This window comes from Chanodichthys erythropterus, chromosome 3 (genome assembly GCF_024489055.1).
Source record: "Chanodichthys erythropterus isolate Z2021 chromosome 3, ASM2448905v1, whole genome shotgun sequence".
Classification (NCBI taxonomy): domain Eukaryota; kingdom Metazoa; phylum Chordata; class Actinopteri; order Cypriniformes; family Xenocyprididae; genus Chanodichthys; species Chanodichthys erythropterus.
In genome coordinates this window covers 66571032-66591637 of record NC_090223.1, presented here as the reverse complement: position 1 = coordinate 66591637, position 20606 = coordinate 66571032, and the positions used below count along the sequence as shown (strand labels likewise).

Here is a 20606-nt window from a genome sequence, read left to right as displayed (position 1 = left end):
TCACTTTTCTGACTTCTTAATAAAGAACGCATTTGGGACTCAATAAACACTTCATTTTATTAGATCAGTGTTTCTCAACTCCGGTCCTCGGGACCCACTGCTCTGCACATTTTGTATGTATCCCTTATTTAACACACCTGATTTAGATCATCAGCTCATTAGGAGAGTCTGCATGAACTGAATTGAGTGTGTCAGATAAGAGAGACATACAAAATGTGCAGAGCAGTGGGTCCCGAGGACTGGAGTTGAGAACCACTGTATTAGATGACGTAAGAAGGAATTTGCAGCTGTAGTAATGTCTGTAATCTCAGTCCAGATCTTTCACCCATAGAAAACATTTGGCGCATCATAAAGAGGAAGATGTGACAAAGAACGCACATCACATTAAAGAGCATAATTAGAACTAAACAAGTGTAGGCTATACGACACCAGACAAGAGTAAAGACGAGACAAATTAAACTATGTCCTATTGCTTTCACTCACTACATTACTTTCCGATGCAATCTCCAGTCTTAGATCAAATACATTTTTTTAAATGAAAAAATACTTCCAGAGTTGAAAAATAACTGAGTTGATCATGTTAAACAAGTCACATCATCCAGTTTAAAGTTATTAAGTTAAGCGTGCAATATTGAAATAAACTGAAACAATAAAAACATACGCGATCACCTCGTTTAGATAATGTTGCACAATTAAAATGAAAAATGACACACAAGGTATCATGTAAGTCTAAATAAACTGTTTTAAAGATAGACGTTTATTGTAAAGTTCAAAGAAGTTTAAATTCTTGTCAAAACTGCGTCTGTCCATTATTTTCTGACAGCCACGCGGAGAGACTGGGCGGGGATTTAATGACGTCACCCTCTGAATGTAGATACGATGAATATAGATACGGTGTCAGCAGCAGTCAGTTCTCACCACAGTTTTGAAAAATGCTACAGAAGTGGGCGTGGTTAAGCTGTGGAGTGGAGGGGGATGAAGGGAGACTGACGACACGGCAACGGCTTCTGATTCAGAGAGTTTTATTTCACTCTTATTAAAAGCATGATCGGTTAAAGAGCCATAAAGAACGGTTACACACAGTGTGGATGAAGACATCACATTTGTGTCATAGACACAGATATTGAAGAAGACTTGTGCAATGCAGAAACTCTCACAAAGCAAAAACAAACACTCATTTTTGACCCATTAATGCATCTCTAGCATATTATATGAGATCTCACAGTTTGAAGCGCCTGTCAGAGGATGAATAAATCCGAAGTCCACCTTCCACCAAAAATGCTTGCTGCACTCAAACAGTTTCGATGTGTCAGTATATGATGACCGACCAACTGCCCGCTGTGGTCTAGCCCTGGCAGCATTACAGGGAAAGCCATGCAACACACCTGAACTTTTGCACCACAAAAACAAACACTTAAGACCCATGAAGCCCTCTCTCCTCTACTGCGTGATCTCACAGTTTGACATGTCTGTCATTTAAAAGAATCACGTGGTGTCCTGAATAATTAAGAGACGATGTCTTCTGATAGGATAAGAAAACTCAGTCTCATTAATAATTATGAGACGCCAACACGTGATCAAAGTGTAAATGGGAATGTGCACGCCATATCTTACACCACATTTGACTGCACTCCTCTTCGGATTCAAGCCATGGCACTTCTTGGAGGAAACTCTTTTCTTCGGCTGGGACTCGGTCTGATGTTTCGTTTGAGGTGGTGGAATGCCAAAGAAGCTACTTAATGTTTGATGTTTTCTGGACATCTCTCACAGTATTAACTTTGGTTGATCTAAAATGGTGGCTGTGCACTAACGGCCGTCAACGAGGCTGATTCGCACATGAGTGTTTTAAGCATATTAAAGGGTTAGTTCACCCAAAAATTCTGCCGTTCCACACCCGTAAGACCTTCGTTCATCTTCGGAACACAAATTAAGATATTTTTGATGAAATCCGATGGCTCAGTGAGGCCTGCATAGCCAGCAATGACATTTCCTCTCTCAAGATCCATTAATGTACTAAAAACATATTTAAGTCAGTTCATGTGAGTACAGTGGTTCAATATTAATATTGTAAAGTGACGACTTATTTAGTGATGGTTGATTTCAAAACACTGCTTCAGGAAGCTTCGGAGCGTTACGAATCTTTTGTGTCGAATCAGTGGTTCGGATCACGTGTCAAACCGCCAAACTGCTGAAATCATGCGACTTTGGCGCTCCGAACCGCTGATTCGACACACTGATTCATAACGCTCTGAAGCTTCCTGAAGCAGTGTTTTGAAATCGGCCATCACTAAATAATTCATTATTTTGTTTTTTTACTAACCCTTTAACAGCGCACATTTTTCATTTCGGCTGCACGTGCGTATGTTGTGTGCACTCCTGTTTATAAAGTTATAAATATGATTTTTTTAAATTAATTTTATTTATTTATTTATTTTTTTTACAAAAACCCATCACTTCACTTCAGAAGGCCTTTATTAACCCCTGGAGCCATATGGATTACTTTTATGATGGATGCACTTTTTCTGGCTTCAGAATCATGACCGTCATTCACTACTGTTGTAAAGCTTGTTACAGGATATTATAATATAACTCTGATTCCTCTGAGAGAAGATAGTCAAATACACCTAGGATGTAATTATGATTATTAATGTTGATTAATAAAATATATGAAAATGTTTTTGTGTTTGGGGAAACTGAACACTTTTTACACATTAGAAAAAGAAGATTCACATAATCGTATCAGCATGTTGAATAAATTATATTAACTGGAATAAACTGTATATAGAAGGAGAGCAGAGAATGTGACCGATCGTGAAGCCGTCCATAACTTAAATGAAAGTGAAAGTGAAAGTGAAGTCCCAGCTAACACAGTTACGTTGTGACGACGTCACTGGACCAGACCATATTCGTTGTAGCGACGTACCAAATAACGTTCTAGGGACGTAACTTTGTGATTCCCATATTAGTCGTGGCGACGTTTTAGTGGTACGTTGCTGGAACGTGACAGGTATGTCCTAAAGACCAAAATACCACCTCGACCTTTATCTTAAAATCTGCTTCTCACCTTTACTCCGGGGAATGGAGATGTGCTCCGTCCATGACCTTGAAATCCATGCAGAACTGATAAACACTTCATTCTCTGCTATAAAACCTTATAAATTCTAATTGTTATAGGGAATTGTGTTGCTTTGGTTAATACATTTGCAGATCAAAATATGTAGTGGAAACCAATAGAAACCCTCATTAAATTCTGATAGAAAATGGCTAGAAACACACTGCATCCATGAAATCATCAGCATTGGTACTTTGTACAGTTATTAAGCCAATACATTTGAATATTACCATGTAACCATGTTTTAACCATGTAAAGTGTTAACACATGAATTCATAAATTGAACACATTCATAGATCAAACAATACAATCAATAAATAAATGTAACCAGTGATTAATATGTTTTATTCTTTTAATTGACAAAGTGTTTTATCATTAGATGGGTATAGTTAAATAATGATTTTATCAATTATATTTATAGATACTCTTATGATTACTACTATCCATAATTTGGCACAAAAATGACAAAGATATGAAAAAGATTCAGCCGATATTTTATTACTTTATTTACAAAAAATATATTTTAAACCATTTCCTAAGTGTCCTGTATGAGGCAGCTGCTACAAATATACTGAGGTAATGTGCTTTAATACTGCTTTACTGCCAGACAATATCACAATTACCAAAGATATACAGTCCTTGAGCTTCTCAAAAGCTAAAAAAATCCAGAAGATGACATCCATAAAGAGTAAAAGATATGTATAAAGAACAATATAGAGATTTTTAGCATTCCTTCAAATAATAGTTTGGTCCACCCAAAAATACATGTACAGTTTTTGTTCAAGAAAATGAACATGTGGACTTTCTCAGGAAGAATTTGAGATCTCTCATTACTGTGTCCTCAGCTGTGTATAACACTCTTGCCAACAGTGTTGCAGAGGTAGATGATGGAGAGCTGTGAGAGAAGAGGAAGAGTGTCTTTCTCAGGTTCTTCTGAGGCAAGGATAGGAGGATGGTCTCTATATATTCACTTTGGATTTTGCCAAACTGGAAGCTAAAAAAAAAATATTGTAGTAGTTATTGTAGTCAGGTTTATTGTTTGTTAGAAAGGTATGAGGAAATGAACGGCGCCCGGGGAGCAGTTGGGGGTACGGTGCCTTGCTCAAGGGTCTCACCTCAGTCATGGTATTGAGGGTGGAGAGAGCGCTGGATATTCACTCCCCTCACCAACAATCCCTGCCGGACCTGAGACTCGAACCCATGACCTTTGGGTTACAAGTCTGACTCTCTATTTATCTCTGCCCACAGCATGAGTCTAGCATGAGTTGAAGCACTCTCACAAACACTCGTGTTAAAATCTCCGAAGCTGACTACACTGCGACATGAATCTCTGACAGCGAATCTGCACTTTGTTGTTTATGATGGGAGAATTCACGAGTTTCAGAATTCAGTCAGAGAGCGTGTGCATCGAACAAAACTCTGTTTCAGCCATGACTGATCTGAACACTTCTGATTGGCCATTGCATTCATAAGCTCAACAAGAACACGCGTCTGATTGGTTATAATGCTCAACGCTACAACTAAATCTGATGGAGTGCCGCAGCTGGATGGTTCGAATGAACGTCTGGTTAAACAATATTATCAGTTAAACATGATGTTCTATTATATAAATATTTTTGAAACTAATTTCCATGATTTTTCCAAAACTTTCTGGGTTTATTTATTTCCCTATTAATTTCCTAGTATGTTTAAAGCATGATTTACCATGTCATTTTATGTTGATTATCTTGTTTCCATAATCATTAGAAGACAAAATTGTAATTCAAAATGACAATTAAACAATTAATTTGATTAATCACCATGCACTGCTGTGTGTTTGTGTGTGTGTGTTTGTGTGTGTGCGTTTACTGATTAAATGTGTATTTACTGACACTATGTTTTTGTTGCAGTGTGGATCATGGAGGAGAGTTCAGGATTACAGCAGGACTGCACAAATGTATGTCTACACACACACACACACACACACACACACACACACACACACACACACACACATATATATAGGGTACAATGGGCTAAAGGCACGCCTTAAGAAAAAATGTGTTTTTCGCTATTCTCAAAGTAGATGATTACAGGAAAAATATATATGTTTGTATTGAACATTGATGGAGCAGCAGATTTTGTGTGAAAATAAATAATAAAAGTGGTTAATTTTGTATAAAAATCTTATAAATGTATGAGGTGGTGAGGACACACATGAGGTAAAAGGCACACAGTGATCATACAGATACTTTAGCTAAAATAATGTTTTTAGTAATGTGAAAGTAAATACTTGTTCAAAAGAATCACTTTAGCAAAGTTTGTACTATTTTCTGTTTATTTTAAAAAACAGAAGAATTAATTTTTGTTCAATATACTGTCATTAAAATAGTGTTAATAATGCTAATATAAAAATATATTTTGAAAATACAGAAACAAAATTACTCTAAAAAGTAAAGCATTGAATGAGCATTGAAAACATTGAATGAGATCCCATAATATTAATATAGATTTATAGTAGTCAAGTCAAGTCACCTTTATTTATATAGCGCTTTTTACAATGCAGACAGTGTCGAAGCAGATTAAATTAAGGTAGTAACAATAAATTATATTGTATTATATGATTAATATAATATTTTTTAAATATGACTGTTTCATTATAAATATGGGTATTGTCTCTAAGATGGATACCCAATTTGATAAATGATATTCGCCATCTCACTCCATGTCACAACAAATGAAAAATTCAGCAAACTATTCATTATCATGTTAATTATGGTGCCTTTTTACCCCAAATACCATACTTTTACATATTCACCTGTTATTGAAAAACTGTTGCTTGAATTACCTTGAACAAAACTGAAAATTATTAAGAAGAACTTTGTCTGAAAATACAAACATTAATTTAATCGATTCTCATTTGCTACTTAAATCAACAACATTTTAAAAAACATCAAATATTAGATCAAACTACCTATATATATATATATATATATATATATATATATATATATATATATATATATATATATATAAACATACGCACACACACATATATATATTTATATATATTAGGACTGTCAATAGATTAAAAAAAATATATTATTAATTGCGATTAACCGCACACTTATGGTGAAATTAATCATACACCATTTATCTTGTTTAATATGTCTATTTTGCCATCATTGACTTTATCCAGCAAAGCAAACCATCAGATTGAAGTGTGATTTTCACAAAACTGTATTTTTCAGCTTTTTTCAAGGTAAATTTAGGTGTCTTTCCAAAAAAAGGACACTTGCAGACTCCAAAAGGACCCCAAATAACCAAATGACTTCATATTATTTATACATTTACTGTATGTACTTCAAAGCACCATAAAAAAATCACAGCAAAACACATTTGTGAATTCACAGTATATAGTGTGTGCAACAGCAAAGAGCTTGTTTACATTTTAGACGAGTAAAGGTGCGACACTGAACAGGATCACATGGAGATGCCAAAAAACCCTAAACCAACCTTGACCTGCATATTTACTAAAGTTCACAGCAACATACACAGAACAAATCCACACATGATCCTATCATAGTAAAACACCAGAGATGAAGGCGACGCTGAAACACTGCAGCCTTGTCCACTTATTCAGTTCAAGAATATTGCTCCTGTTATCAGCTGCGATGCAAACTTGTTGCTCAGCTCTCAAACTCCAAGAAACATCTGCGATGATCTCCCCGGTGTGTTTATTCGGAGAGTAAGTTAACTGGTTTGCAGACAAGTGGATTTCAGCTCCAGCCATCAATAAAATGAATGGTGAGACTGATGTAGGGCTCCTATAGATCAGAAGTGTTATCTGAGAAAGCTTCTGTGACAGCTGTTCCTGAACTTTAAAATACAGTTTCAGGAGTGCATCCTGGCCAAAGTATTGACGCCAAATTGTATCGGGATCTGTTGTCTTTAGCAGCCGTCTGAAGCCAGGTGAATGTGAAACGTGACCGCCGGATTTCTTCCCACTATGTCTCACATATGGTGCACCGCAAGAGAATGAATCGACCAGCTTTATGTGTTTCGGGACGACAGGTCCACCAGATTGTTCGGCAGATGAAGAGTGCGAGGCTGTGATGATGGCTCAGAGTTTCATGCATTATTTTGATTGGTATCGGTTATCTGAAAACCAAAACACTAGGGATGTAACAGTTCACTCAATTCACGATTCGATACGATTCACAATACTGGTTTCACAATTCGATCTTCTCACGATTTTTCTTAACAAAATGAGATTTAAATGAGAAAATGTCTTTTTATCATTTCTCACACAAAATTCTGCACATTTCTTAGTGAAATATCTTTATAACAACTAAACTGAAGTTCTAAATCAAATACAAATAAAAGAAATCTCTTGATACGAGCTCATCTGTGGTGATGTGTGAAGCAGTAGCGCTGTCATATCTGGCTATAACGTGTTACACCCCAATGACAGCGACAGCATTTCCCCTGACGTCACTGGATAGCTCCGCCCTCGAGCCATAGCATGTGACAGGAAGAGACGATGACGAGATTGAATGTAGCTGAATTGCAAAAGATGCACACAGATGTGTTACACTTTGTATCAAAAATATGACTAGAACAGAAAAATAAAGTTAATCAAATACAAATCTTACCTGGAGTCACAAAATAACGGGGTTCCAAAAGCCACACGAAAGAAAAACTGAGATAGTAAACAGTAAACAGGTGAGAGGCTGCAGCTCATTATCATAAGAACCAATCAGAGCCTTGGAACCAATCAGGTTTAGTCACGTGTGTTACACGTGTTGATTAAATTTAAACAAGTAAATATATAGCGATTTTTTTTTTTTTTTTTTCTTTGGGAAAAAAATCTTTGGAAAATTGATTTATGGTGCATTTCAAATAATACGATGTTGAAATCCTTGTGGGAATTCCAGTAGTACTTTGTAAATGTTAAAATGTTTTTCAAAATATCTTTATTTTGAAAAATATATTAAAATTCTAAATATATAAATGTTAAAATAGGCTATATTGCAGTAGGCCTACACATGGTTATTAAGTACATTTAAACCCACTTAAAGCTGTATCATTTTGCTATTTTCTTAAAGTACATATAAAAAATACTTTAAGTAAGAGTAAAATAACTATATGTTTTCTGTAAATACACTAACTTCAATAAAGATATACTTGTGTTTAGCATATTTTTTAAAAGTGTATCTAAACATATATTTATTACCAATGTACTTCTACTAAACTGTTTAGAAATTTATTAAATGTATGCTTGTTTTCAGATTTTATGTTAAAAATTAATCAAAGCATATATTTATTAATGTACTTCTAGTATACTGTTTAGAAATGTATTAAAATGCAATTCAAAATATTTTAATGCACTTTTAATAAGCATGTTGGGAATTCAAATATATTATTAACAACTTGCAATTCAAGTATATTTTTAATACGTTTAATACAAGGCCTACGTCTTTTTCACCTGGGTTTACTTGTAATTAATTCATTTGTACTGTATTTTTCATGAAAATCCATTAAAATTGAACTTAGTGACAGTATATATAAGAATCCAGTAGAATTTTATGTAAAGCATTCATAGCACACTTTTAAGTAATGCACTTATAAAACACTGTATATTTGGTTTACTATATCTGACTACACTTAAAATCATTTGAAGTGTTAGTTCTAGTGCATTTATATTAAGTGTACTTAAGTACCACAGTTGGGAAAATGTACTTATAACAAGAACATTAGTAATATATTTGTAGTAAAATGAATTTCATTTAAACTTAGGATTACTACATAAATGTCTACTAAGATTGAACTAATGTTTAAAGCATTCAAAGCACACTTTTAACAAATACACTAATAAAACTCCTCTGTATATTTTTGAGGTAGTATACTTTATTTCAATGCACTAAAAATCTATTTAAGTAGTGCTGGTATATAGTATACTTTTCCAAGTGCAGTGAAGTACTACTGAAGTACAAATATACTTTAAAATAGTGTATTTATAGTGGATAACTCTGACACTTTTATTTAGCACCAAAATAAACAATGAACTACAAATGTACTTGCTTGTATTCAAGTATTTTTTTAATGCACTCAAGTATACTTTTTTTCACCTGGGAACTACAAACCGTTGTGAAAAGTCAAAGTTTTCAGCCAGGGCATATAGCAGTGAATAGACTGGCCATACGACTGTTACTTGCGTGACGTTAAAAATAATTATTTACTGCAACTGATAGTGTTCAGTCATGTGACTGTCTCTGCAGTCACATGACTGAACACTATCAGCTCAAGCCTGTCAATTTTCCCTCTTAAAAACAAAAATATGAGAACAAGATGTGAGTGTTGGGCTCTTGTGATCCATATGCAGCACCTGCAGTGATTTCAGTCACTAAAACAGCGGGATGATTTTAAAAAAGCTAAAGTGAAGAACACGGTTAATGCACCAATAAGGATTAAATTAAGTCAAGGATTTGTTGATCTGGGTTTAATTTTAAATCACCACTTAATTTAAACACAGATTAACTGCAGAAAGAGCGTTAGAGTTAAAGGGATGATCAAGCAGCACAGGCGGAGGGTGAACGACTCCAGACTGAAGAATCAACCCACCCTTAAAGTGCCTTAATGTGCTAAAAGAGTGATATTAAAAGACTGAATTCAGTTTAACCCTTTTTGATGATCACACTATATACAGGCGAGCAGATGAGCCCAGAATATGAACGCAACACGTTTTCTTTATAATGGTTTTCAATGGAGAAAAACCCTTAACGAGAAACCTCGTGTTGCATTAATATTCTGTGTTCATTTGTTTGACTGTACAAAGTATGCATAATCAATATGGTGTATATTGAATCTGGTCTTGTAATAACACTGTCTTACTACATTATATTTTACTACAAACCTGGTAAAAATGACTGGCAGGCTGAAAGCATTGTTTTGCCCATGAGGGGGTGCTCCCCTCAGGCCGTGACGTCACGTGAAAACTACAGGCTTGTTTGATCTCGTAGGTTCTGATGATCCACCAGGAGAACGGAGAACTGTCCGTCTGTCCTGCACTTCTTTCACTCCTCCCTCACTGCAGCCGCTACTCTCTCCTACACTTCAGGAGGCTGAGCGCATCTCAAACACGCCTATCGTTGACTCATGATGTCACACTACAATTAATAACCATTTTTGTGTGAATTCATATATATATATGTAACAGTACAGTTTCTGTAGCTGCTACAGATACACTAATGTTTGTACTTGCCTTTGCATGTCCTTCTGCAGTATTACTCTGAGACGACGGGGCTTCTGGGTAAACATCATAATAGTCTCCGTTATTGTGCGTTATGAGAACTGCGCGGTTTCATTGCTTGGTTTCTTGCAGCAGTAGTACATATCAACATATATATCCAAATTAGGCTTTCAAAGCATCGACTGATTGATATTTGCTTTACAATTTTTATATTTTGATTCCACAAATCTACCATTACATCCTGGGCGGGGCTAACAAGAACTGACGAATCAAACTTTGCGTTTGTGTGAAATGCACCAATCAGGAGAGGGCGAACTACGAAACCGCCTATAATTGACCATGAATACTGCATTTAATGATTCTTTTAACTAAATAAATACAGTTATAGTGTTTTATTATAATTATTATCGCTTATTAAATTATTTTGTACATCTTTTTTTCTAATTTGTCACCAACCGAAAAACCAGAGAATGATGTGGCTAAATTTATCGATGTAATATGCAAGTTCATCAAACTAAGACATATAACTATCGTATAAACAGACACTGTGATGCCACATCGCTCATCTTACCTGTAAAAACACACAAACAGAGGGCTGTTTCATAAAACAAGATTAGAAAACAAGCCAGGCTTATTTTACTTAGTCAGACTTTTTGTCAGCGAATTCTGTTTCATAAAACAAATTTAAATTTGTTCAAACTCAGTTACTCTGGCAACTTATGCTGGGAAACTAGCCTGGTCTGGAGCAGGCTAACTGTCAGGCTCAGCTGAGCTCCTCTAACACTGACCAATAGGAACGCAATGATATTACAGCTGACTCTCTCACATACAATTTTTTGACTTTATTAACATATATATATATATACACACACACACAAATTTACTAAATAGTGCTAAATAAAAAACAAATATTGGTCTAAGTAGCATTTTTTTTTTATTAAAAGGTAAGTATGATGAACCAAAACATTTAAAGAGAAGTAATTTCTTAAAACTCTGAATCATTCTCAGACTTAATGCTGACAACAATGGAAGCACTTGGGAGAGAACTGTCAGAGACTTATTTCTTAGCACAGAAGAGTACAAGAGGATTACCAAATCATTGTTTTAAGAGTGAAAAAATAGCAAAAGTAACACAGAAATTCAAAATCAATAGACCTGTGTCAAGGCCCCTGAAACAATCACGCCTTCATTTGTAAGCTTTCATTAAGTGATGAGTGATTTTTTGCTAGACAAAGAGCAGGAAAAATACTAAGTGAGTGTCTCAGAGCCAGCAAACGCTATGAAAAGAGTGACAGAGTAAGATGCAGCCTGCAGAAGTGACATGCATGGATGTTGTCCACACTGGAACTACCCACTGTAGTCAAAGCACAATAAAGTCAGCTAGCCTTTTCCAAGGCCCATATTTAATCTATACTCTGGTCTCATTATATATATTATATATATATATATATATATATATATATATATATATATATATATATATATAGATATATACAGTACAGTCCAAAAGTTTGGAACCACTAAGATTTTTAATGTTTTTAAAAGAAGTTTCGTCTGCTCACCAAGGCTACATTTATTTAATTAAAAATACAGTAAAAAACAGTAATATTGTGAAATATTATTACAATTTAAAATAACTGTTTTCTATTTGAATATATTTGACAAAGTAATTTATTCCTGTGATCAAAGCTGAATTTTCAGCATCATTACTCCAGTCTTCAGTGTCACATGATCCTTCAGAAATCATTCTAATATGATGATTTGATGCTCAAGAAACATTTATGATTATTTTCAATGTTGAAAACAGTTGTGTACTTTTTTTTCAGGATTCCTTGATGAATAGAAAGTTCAAAAGAACAGCATTTATCTGAAATACAAAGCTTCTGTAGCATTATACACTACCGTTCAAAAGTTTGGGGTCAGTAAGAATTTTTATTTTTATTTTTTTGAAAAGAAATTAAAGAAATGAATACTTTTATTCAGCAAGGATGCATTAAATCAATCAAAAGTGGCAGTAAAGACATTTATAATGTTACAAAAGATTAGATTTCAGATAAACACTGTTCTTTTGAACTTTCTATTCATCAAATAATCCTGAAAAAAAATATTGTACACAAATATTTTGTACAATTGTACACATTAAATGTTTCTTGAGCAGCAGATCAGCATATTAGAATGATTTCTGAAGGATCATGTGACACTGAAGACTGGAGTAATGATGCTGAAAATTCGGCTTTGATCACAGGAATAAATTACTTTGTCAAATATATTCAAATAGAAAACAGTTATTTTAAATTGTAATAATATTTCACAATATTACTGTTTTTACTGTATTTTTAATTAAATAAATGTAGCCTTGGTGAGCAGACGAAACTTCTTTTAAAAACATTAAAAATCTTAGTGGTTCCAAACTTTTGGACTGTACTGTATATATATATATATTTATACAACAGTTCTGTCTGGTTCTCGAATCTGATTGGTTGATAGCCATGCGATATTTCAGTGATAACAGCACTCCTCCTACCTTTTCACCGTTTGTATCACTCCGCTTGAAGTGACCGTCATGGCGGCCGATCAAATCAACCGTAATTTTTACAAATACTACTTGTTGTACCACAAACTGTAGTTTTAATAGTTTTTTAGGCGAGAATGTAGTTGTTTAGACCTGAAATATGTGACTCATATTTAATAACAGAGCCTATTTTACAATTTGTTTTGACGTTTTCGGAGATGCGATCTCGAGTGCGTCAGCGGCCGTTCAGTGCTTCTGTAACCGCCGAGAACAGCTTAATCTCGGCCAGTGCCTCGGGGATTTGCCGCTGGCTCTTATAGTGGTTAAACATGAGACATTATTCAATTTGAGTACATAGAACGGGCAATCTTTGGTCTTATTAATCTATTATTTGTTCCAGAGCAAGTCGAATTGTGCTATGTTAAATTTGCTAATAATAAACGTTACGTTACATCCTTATATAGCATATTGGCTACAACTAGACGGGACATATCAGACTCTTCTCCGCTCTTCAAATACGTAAAACATTAAACTTTATAAACATATGTTTTTTTGAGTAAAGAAAACGCTTTACATTTTTTTTTTTTTACCTTTACTTTATTTACCTTTGCATTGCACAGAGATGTCCAAACTGCGTGCGCACTTCATTCACGAGGTGAGGCGGATTAATGAGGCTTGATTGACAGTTTGAGGATCCAATGGAGTTAGTAAGTTTTGTCACAAGCTCTTTAAAATCCTTTTCATTCCTTAAATATTTGTAAAACCCACATACCAGCGTAAATGGTGACCTTTTTTTTTTTTTTAATAACTAGTGCTTTATGTTTGACTGAACTGTACAATTGTGCTTATATGTTGTTCAATAAATATTATTTTATATAAATATGTCCATTAAGTAATATGGATTGAGTGAACATTACATTAATACGCCATTAGATGGCAGCAACACTTTACAGGAGGAATGAGTCAGTGAAGCACAAGAGACTTTTAAATTGAAAGGAACTTTTGCAAAAGGAAGTTGTTTTAGCGCTGTGGTGTTATGGATGGAAAATTCCCAAAGCTGAAAAAAAGGACAAATACAAAGATCGCTTTCCTCAGCGGACATTCAAACGGACTTGTATAAAGGATGTAATATTATGGACATCGACTTGAAGAATGAATGTAATGCAATATACCAGACACCGGTAATAGCCTACTCTCTCTCTCTCTCTCTCTCTCTCTCTAATACTGTACAAAATTCAATGAGTTTCAATGGAGGGTCTCAACGTTCCTTCGTTACTAGTTCTGAAGTGACGTTTTAGAGTTAGTAACGGAGGCTTGGTCCATCTGACAATTTGAGATATGAATCTGTGGCGCAAGGAAGTAGTGCTGCACAAAAGAGGGTTTTAAAGACACTCCGTTGTTGTTCTTATTTATTTACACACTCGTGCCGTCGAACTGTTGTATAAACGCAATATCACACTCGTAGCCGTGCGATATGGCTGTATATCAGCACGCTGTGATTACCTGCGGCCTTGTGCCTACAGACGAATCACAGTGTGCTGATATACAGCCATATCGCACGGCTACTCGTGTGATATTGCTCATATATAGTGAATTCAGGTTGATTGTGACACTTTTTGCTGACTGGGAAAAAGTGTCCTATCAACCTGAATTATATATATATATATATGTGTGTGTGTGTGTGTGTGAGAAACCTACAGGATTTCCCTTCTTACTGGCTAAATGTTTTGTGCCCAATATTTAATTGTTTTAAAATATATGAATACATTTCTCTCTGGTTTTGTTTGGCAGTAGTACTCTTTATGGTTATTAGAAGAGCAGAAATTAAGATCACAAAATTAAAAATTAAAATAAATATGCACAGACTAAATTTAATTGGTAAGATGAATCTAAACTCAGTAAATGGCCCAAAGTATTGATTTACCCCATTACAATAGTCCATTTACAGTTACTATCATAAAAATACACTTACTTGTAGGATTAAAATTGTAAATAAGGCACATTTAATGTCCAACATCAAATATTTTAGCGAAATGTATATTTTAGAATTATTCCGTCTGTTTAGCGCAGCAACGCTCGTTCACTGTGAAGTTTAGCCGCAAAATGGAAATATTTGCATGACTTTCTAACATTTACAGATGGAGAATAAATTTGTGAAAGGTAAGTTATGCACTGAGGAAAACACCATGTCTCAAACGCATAAAATAGCACAAAATGTACGCCGTGTCCTATGGTGGATCGATTTGATCCATTATCGACCTCTAGGGCTGCTTAAAAAAAGCGTGCACGCGAAATTATCTTGACTAGGTAAACCTGGATCGAATTAGCGGGACTGCGTGAACTTCAATTACCTTTTATGAAACCGTTTTAGCCCAAACTCATTTGTTAGGTTAATTCAAGTCAGGTTTTGGAGTTTAATCCTCGCTTTTCTAAGCATCTTTTATGAAACAGCCCTCTGAGCAAGGAATGAGTTATTCAGTGACTTCTTCATCTGTAAATGAAGCTCCTGTCCTGCGGCTCTCGATCGCCCTCTAGCGTCACCCGCCAGCGTCTGCAGGTCTAAGTGATGTTTGGCATCATTGCACAGCACTAGATACAAATATATTTTCATATTCATTTAACACAAGAACCATATTTAACAAATGAGAACTAATGATATTAATGATCAACAATACTTGAGTTCATATCACTACATGAACAACAAGATTTCAGCAAAGTTTGGTCATATTGATCATTTATAGGGCCTAGAAACTTGCGTATTAGATATTACACAATATATTCATAAATAGGCATTATACTTATTGTTCAATGTTTAAAGTTATGAGAGAATAAATCTGGCTATAATGTTGTGACACGCATTGCCAAACAAGCGTTGTGTTTTCAGCTGATTTATACCCCAAACGGGCAACGTGACGCGGGTGAAACAAACATTTACAGGCTAATCATTTTAAATTCATGAAACTTCAACATAAACGTAATAAGATAACACTCAACAACAGCTTTTAAACATGTAAGTCCCCTCCAGATATGGTAAATATGTGAAATATATCAACTTTTATCAGAAGGTCAGTAGATTTCACACTTCATGCTGTTTTAAATGCTGCCCGTAAGATGAACACATTTATGAACAAAGTCAATATATCTAAATATTCACAACTTTCAACATGAAACCGAGAAATGAGAGCCAAACTTCCCCTGCCTCTCCCCACAGCCTCTCAAATGTTTGTGTCACTCATGTCACATGGTTTAGGGTTAATCCTGAGTTACAAACGACATAAATATATGAATGTAGATGATCTTTCAGGTGCAAGTATCAAGACACTCCCTGTGAAGATTGAACACTGTATGAATGTATTAATGTTTGAGTATCAGTCTCAGTCAGATCAGCTTCATCATGTTCCTCTAGGGGGCAGTAACACACACACTCTTTAGGAGGCTCATGATGCAGTGGCACCTGCAGCTGTACGCACTGAGAGGCGCTAATTAATGCCGTTTTTATTTTTTACATCATTTTTAAATGGATTATTAAAATCTGTCTGCGTACACTCATGACATATTAAGAGAGAATGAGAGTAAATAAAGGTGTGTGTTCGTGTGTTGTAAAGTCAAAAGTGTGTATGTGTGTGCATGACTGGATGCATCTGATTGGATAGTTTAGTTTCGTCGCTTTTTCCACACATAAAAAATGACATTACAGATTTAACAAAACAAGCTCAACATGTTTAAACGCTCTCTAAAACAGATAAACTTGATTGAAACATTTGCAAAAGGCCTAAACTAGAGTAGGGATGGAGAAATGAGCTCTTAAATCTTTGAAGCTTTTCTCTGAATGTTTCGGGGAAAAAAGTTTCAGAGCATCAAGAGTGTTGAAAACAGCGCCATCTTGTGTCAGGTGACATTTACAGCAGCCATAAACCTGAGTGCGCAGCTCCGCTGTTTAATCCATTAAGCACAAATAAAAGCCTGACAACGCTAAATGAGTTCAGTTTTCTGATAATATAATTCACATATTAAAGTCTGGCAATAAATGTAACAGCAAAAACAATCATTACAATAATACTAATAATTCCTACTGAGTTGTTTAAGGCAAGTAAATTGTGCTGTGACTTTATTGTTTTACCGGTTATATGACAGAACATATGACAATGTTATATATATATATATATATATATATAGATAGATAGATAGATAGATAGATAGATAGATAGATAGATAGATAGATAGATAGATAGATAGATAGATAGATAGATAGATAGATAGATACACTACCGTTCAAAGGTTTGGGGTCAGTAAGAATTTATATTTTAATTTTTTTGAGAAGAATTTAAAGAAATTAATATTTTTTTCAGCAAGGATGCATTAAATCGATCAAAAGTGACAGTAAAGACATTTAAAATGTAACAACAGATTATATTTCAAATAAACGCTGTTCTTTTGAACTTTATATTCATCAAAGAATCCTGAAAAAAATATATTATACACAAATATTTTGTACATCTGTGCACAATAAATGTTTCTTGATCATCAAATCATCATATTAGAATGATTTCTGAAGGATCATGTGACACTGAAGACTGGAGTAATGATGCTGAAAATTCAGCTTTGATCACAGGAATAAATTACACTTTACTATATATTCACATAGAAAACAGTTATTTTAAATTGGAATAATATTTCACAATATTACTGTTTTTACTGTATTTTTAATTAAATAAATGCAGTCTTGGTGAGCAGACGAAACTTCTTTATAAAACATTAAAAATGTTACTGATCCCAAACTTTTGAACGGTAGTGTATATTGTTATGTATTTAAAATGTTAGTAAAGGGTTTTGAACTTGGTAGTGGTCTGGGTTCAAACATTCAATGCACAAAGTGAAGCATTCACGTGACTGGAAAGAAAGTGAGGCTTTGTTGTTCGTTAATCATGTGATGCGGGGTTAGTTGTAACACACGTGGTTTAAAAACTTCAACACACACTAGCATGAACAAACTTATTTACTAGTAGCCATATAGACAAAATAACAAAAAATCAGAAATCTTTGTGAGATATCACTGAAAATTTATTTAACAATAGCAAAAGTTAATTTATTACTTAAGTTTATTTTTCATCTATATTTTTTGTGTTTATGTAAAATGAGACAAATCTGATATTATTTTAATCTCCAATCTGCTCGTTCTTTAATGCTTCACTAACTATCAGAAGACACTGACCAGGTTTATAATCCAGATAGGGTTCGTTCTGCGTTACAATGTGTCCCGCTATACTATACAGTTACAATACAACTGGCATATAATTTCTGCTGAGAAACCATGGAAAAAGATGAATAAAGACTGAGAGGAAGAACCTGAACATCCAGAAAACATTATTTCAAGACATTTACAGCATCTCGTCTATTTATCTCGTCTTCTGTGAGAGTGTTCACTGTCAAACACACAATTATTTACTTTTGAATTTCTGTGCGTACCCTGAGATAAAATCCTGCAGGCGCCCCTGAAATGAATAATGACAGACTGGTGAAATACAGTGCCAGGCTTTGATCAAACTTCATTAAAGCTGTTTTGATCCTCCATTTGAATCTGGAGCGTTTCTTCACAGCAGCTGCTCTTGGTAAAAGACCTGAGAGTCGATCACCGAACTGATGGAGGCTTTAAGATTCACAACTAGAGACCAGAAGATCCTAAATCAAGTTCAGATCTGAGACAAATCCTACATGAACTCCTCAGATTCTGTGATAGATCCAGACCAGAGCAAAGCATGCTGGGAACTGCCCAGTTTCAGTTCCTTCAACACCAATAATGATGAAGTGAACTTCAGTTTGACGTGTTTAAGTGGATTTACTCAATTAAATCAGGACAGAATGTGCAGTAATTGTGTGCTTTAACTCATTTTAATGAAATTCATTTAACAAGCAGCAGAAATCATGTTTACAGTGTAGATTAAAAGATGATTCCTGATTGTGATGTGTTTTATCTCCATCAGATTCCCATCGGATCACTCCGGATCTGAACACAGTGAGTGAACGCCTCCGTCTGTCTGAGAGGAACACAGTGATTACTGACACTGACACACCGCAGTCGTATCCTGATCATCCAGACAGATTTGATGAGTATCCTCAGGTGTTGTGTAGAGAGAGTGTGAGTGATCGACGCTGTTACTGGGAGATTGAGTGCAGTGGAGATATTGTGTATATATCAGTGTCATATAAGAGCATCAGCAGGAAGGGAGACGGTGATGAGTGTGTGTTTGGATCTAATGATCAGTCCTGGAGTTTGATCTGCTATCCTGACAGTTACTCATTCAGTCACAATAACATACACACTGATCTCCCTGTAAAGCCCATCATCAGCAGAACAGTGAATGAGGAGAAACACTATAGAGTAGGAGTGTATGTGGATCACAGTGCAGGAACTCTGTCCTTCTACAGCGTCTCTGGAGACACAATGATCCTCATCCACACAGTCCAGACCACATTCACTCAACCGCTCTATCCTGGGATTAGGGTTTATCTTACTGGATCATCAGTGAAACTGTTGTAGAGTCTCTTCATGACATTAACACTGAAATATCAGGACACAATAAATGTGTGTTAATGACTCAGAGTCACATGATGAAGTAAATGTTGAAATATTGTAATAAATGTTGAACTCAGTGTTCATGTATATTGTGTCATGTGGTGTCGTTATGAGGAGCAGGAGTGACACTTACAGATTTAGATCCACTAACCCACTGAAAAATAACATCAACAATCAATTCATCAATTTAATCATTCAAACACAAATGGACATTTTTACACGCATCAATAAATACACACATTTAAAACTGTTTATTTGATTCATGTTTTAAACGTACATTAATAAATCATTTTAAATCTCTTTTTAAAAGCATTGGTCAATTGCTTTTCTTTATCCGTTTGTCAGTCGAGTTAAAAACGCCATTGGTCAGGACACACGTGGAGCAACCAATCAGCTTTCACCTCAGTGTGAAGAGCCAATCCTCTGTCACTGTGAATGTAACACGCGCTGTCATTGGACAGTGAGAACAGCTATTCTGAAGGCGGAGCTTACATGAATATTAATGAGTTTACAGACATGTGATTACACTGAGAATATTAGTTCACACTGAATCTCCAGACATTAGTGGATTATTCCATAAAGATAACTATACTCTCAGCGTCACGGGCGGCTGACTGACGCCTAAACTACAGTTGTTTTCTTCTAGCTAACAGTTCATAATGTTTTCATTAGTATGCTGGATTTGTGCAGTCGTCTGTAACTGAATGACAGACACTTTGTGTAACAACCTTCAGCTATCGTCTACAATGAGTTCAGCTCGTTCTGCTCTTCCTTTGCCATGTTTTAAAACTCTGTATTTCATTAGTTATTATCATTGAGTTCATCACTGCCTGTAACAACTGAAATAAACCTGTGTACATGTTTTTGAGGACCGATATCAGTTCTGTTATTGTGCTCTTGTTCATTTTGATATGATATTGCTCTTCAAAAGGATTAATACAATTCTTTATGTTTAAGCTTTATTTGATCATTAAAGGCAAAACAGTAATTTTGTGATTTGTTTTCTATTTATATATATAGCAAATGGCTGTTTATTCCTGTTCCTCCAGTCTTCAGTGTCACATGATCCTTCAGAAATCAATCTGATATGATGATCAAGAATCATTCTGAGCTGCTATTATCAGTGCTGAAAACAGGAAACCGTGACCTGATGATTCACAGAACAGCAAGTTTGAAG

The 20606-nt window shown here is 35.0% G+C and overlaps 1 protein-coding gene across 1 annotated transcript in view; it reads left to right on the top strand.

Moving 5' to 3' along the window:
• The window catches only part of LOC137006099 (NACHT, LRR and PYD domains-containing protein 3-like), a 57645-nt gene extending 37362 nt beyond the window's left edge, over positions 1 to 20283 (top strand). Inside the window, exons 10-11 of the mRNA XM_067366533.1 lie at positions 5002 to 5048; positions 18837 to 20283. Coding sequence (XP_067222634.1) covers positions 5002 to 5048; positions 18837 to 19393 — 604 coding nt within the window. The 3' untranslated portion in view covers positions 19394 to 20283. The remainder of the gene's footprint in view (positions 1 to 5001; positions 5049 to 18836) is intronic.
• Positions 20284 to 20606: the final 323 nt, after the last annotated feature.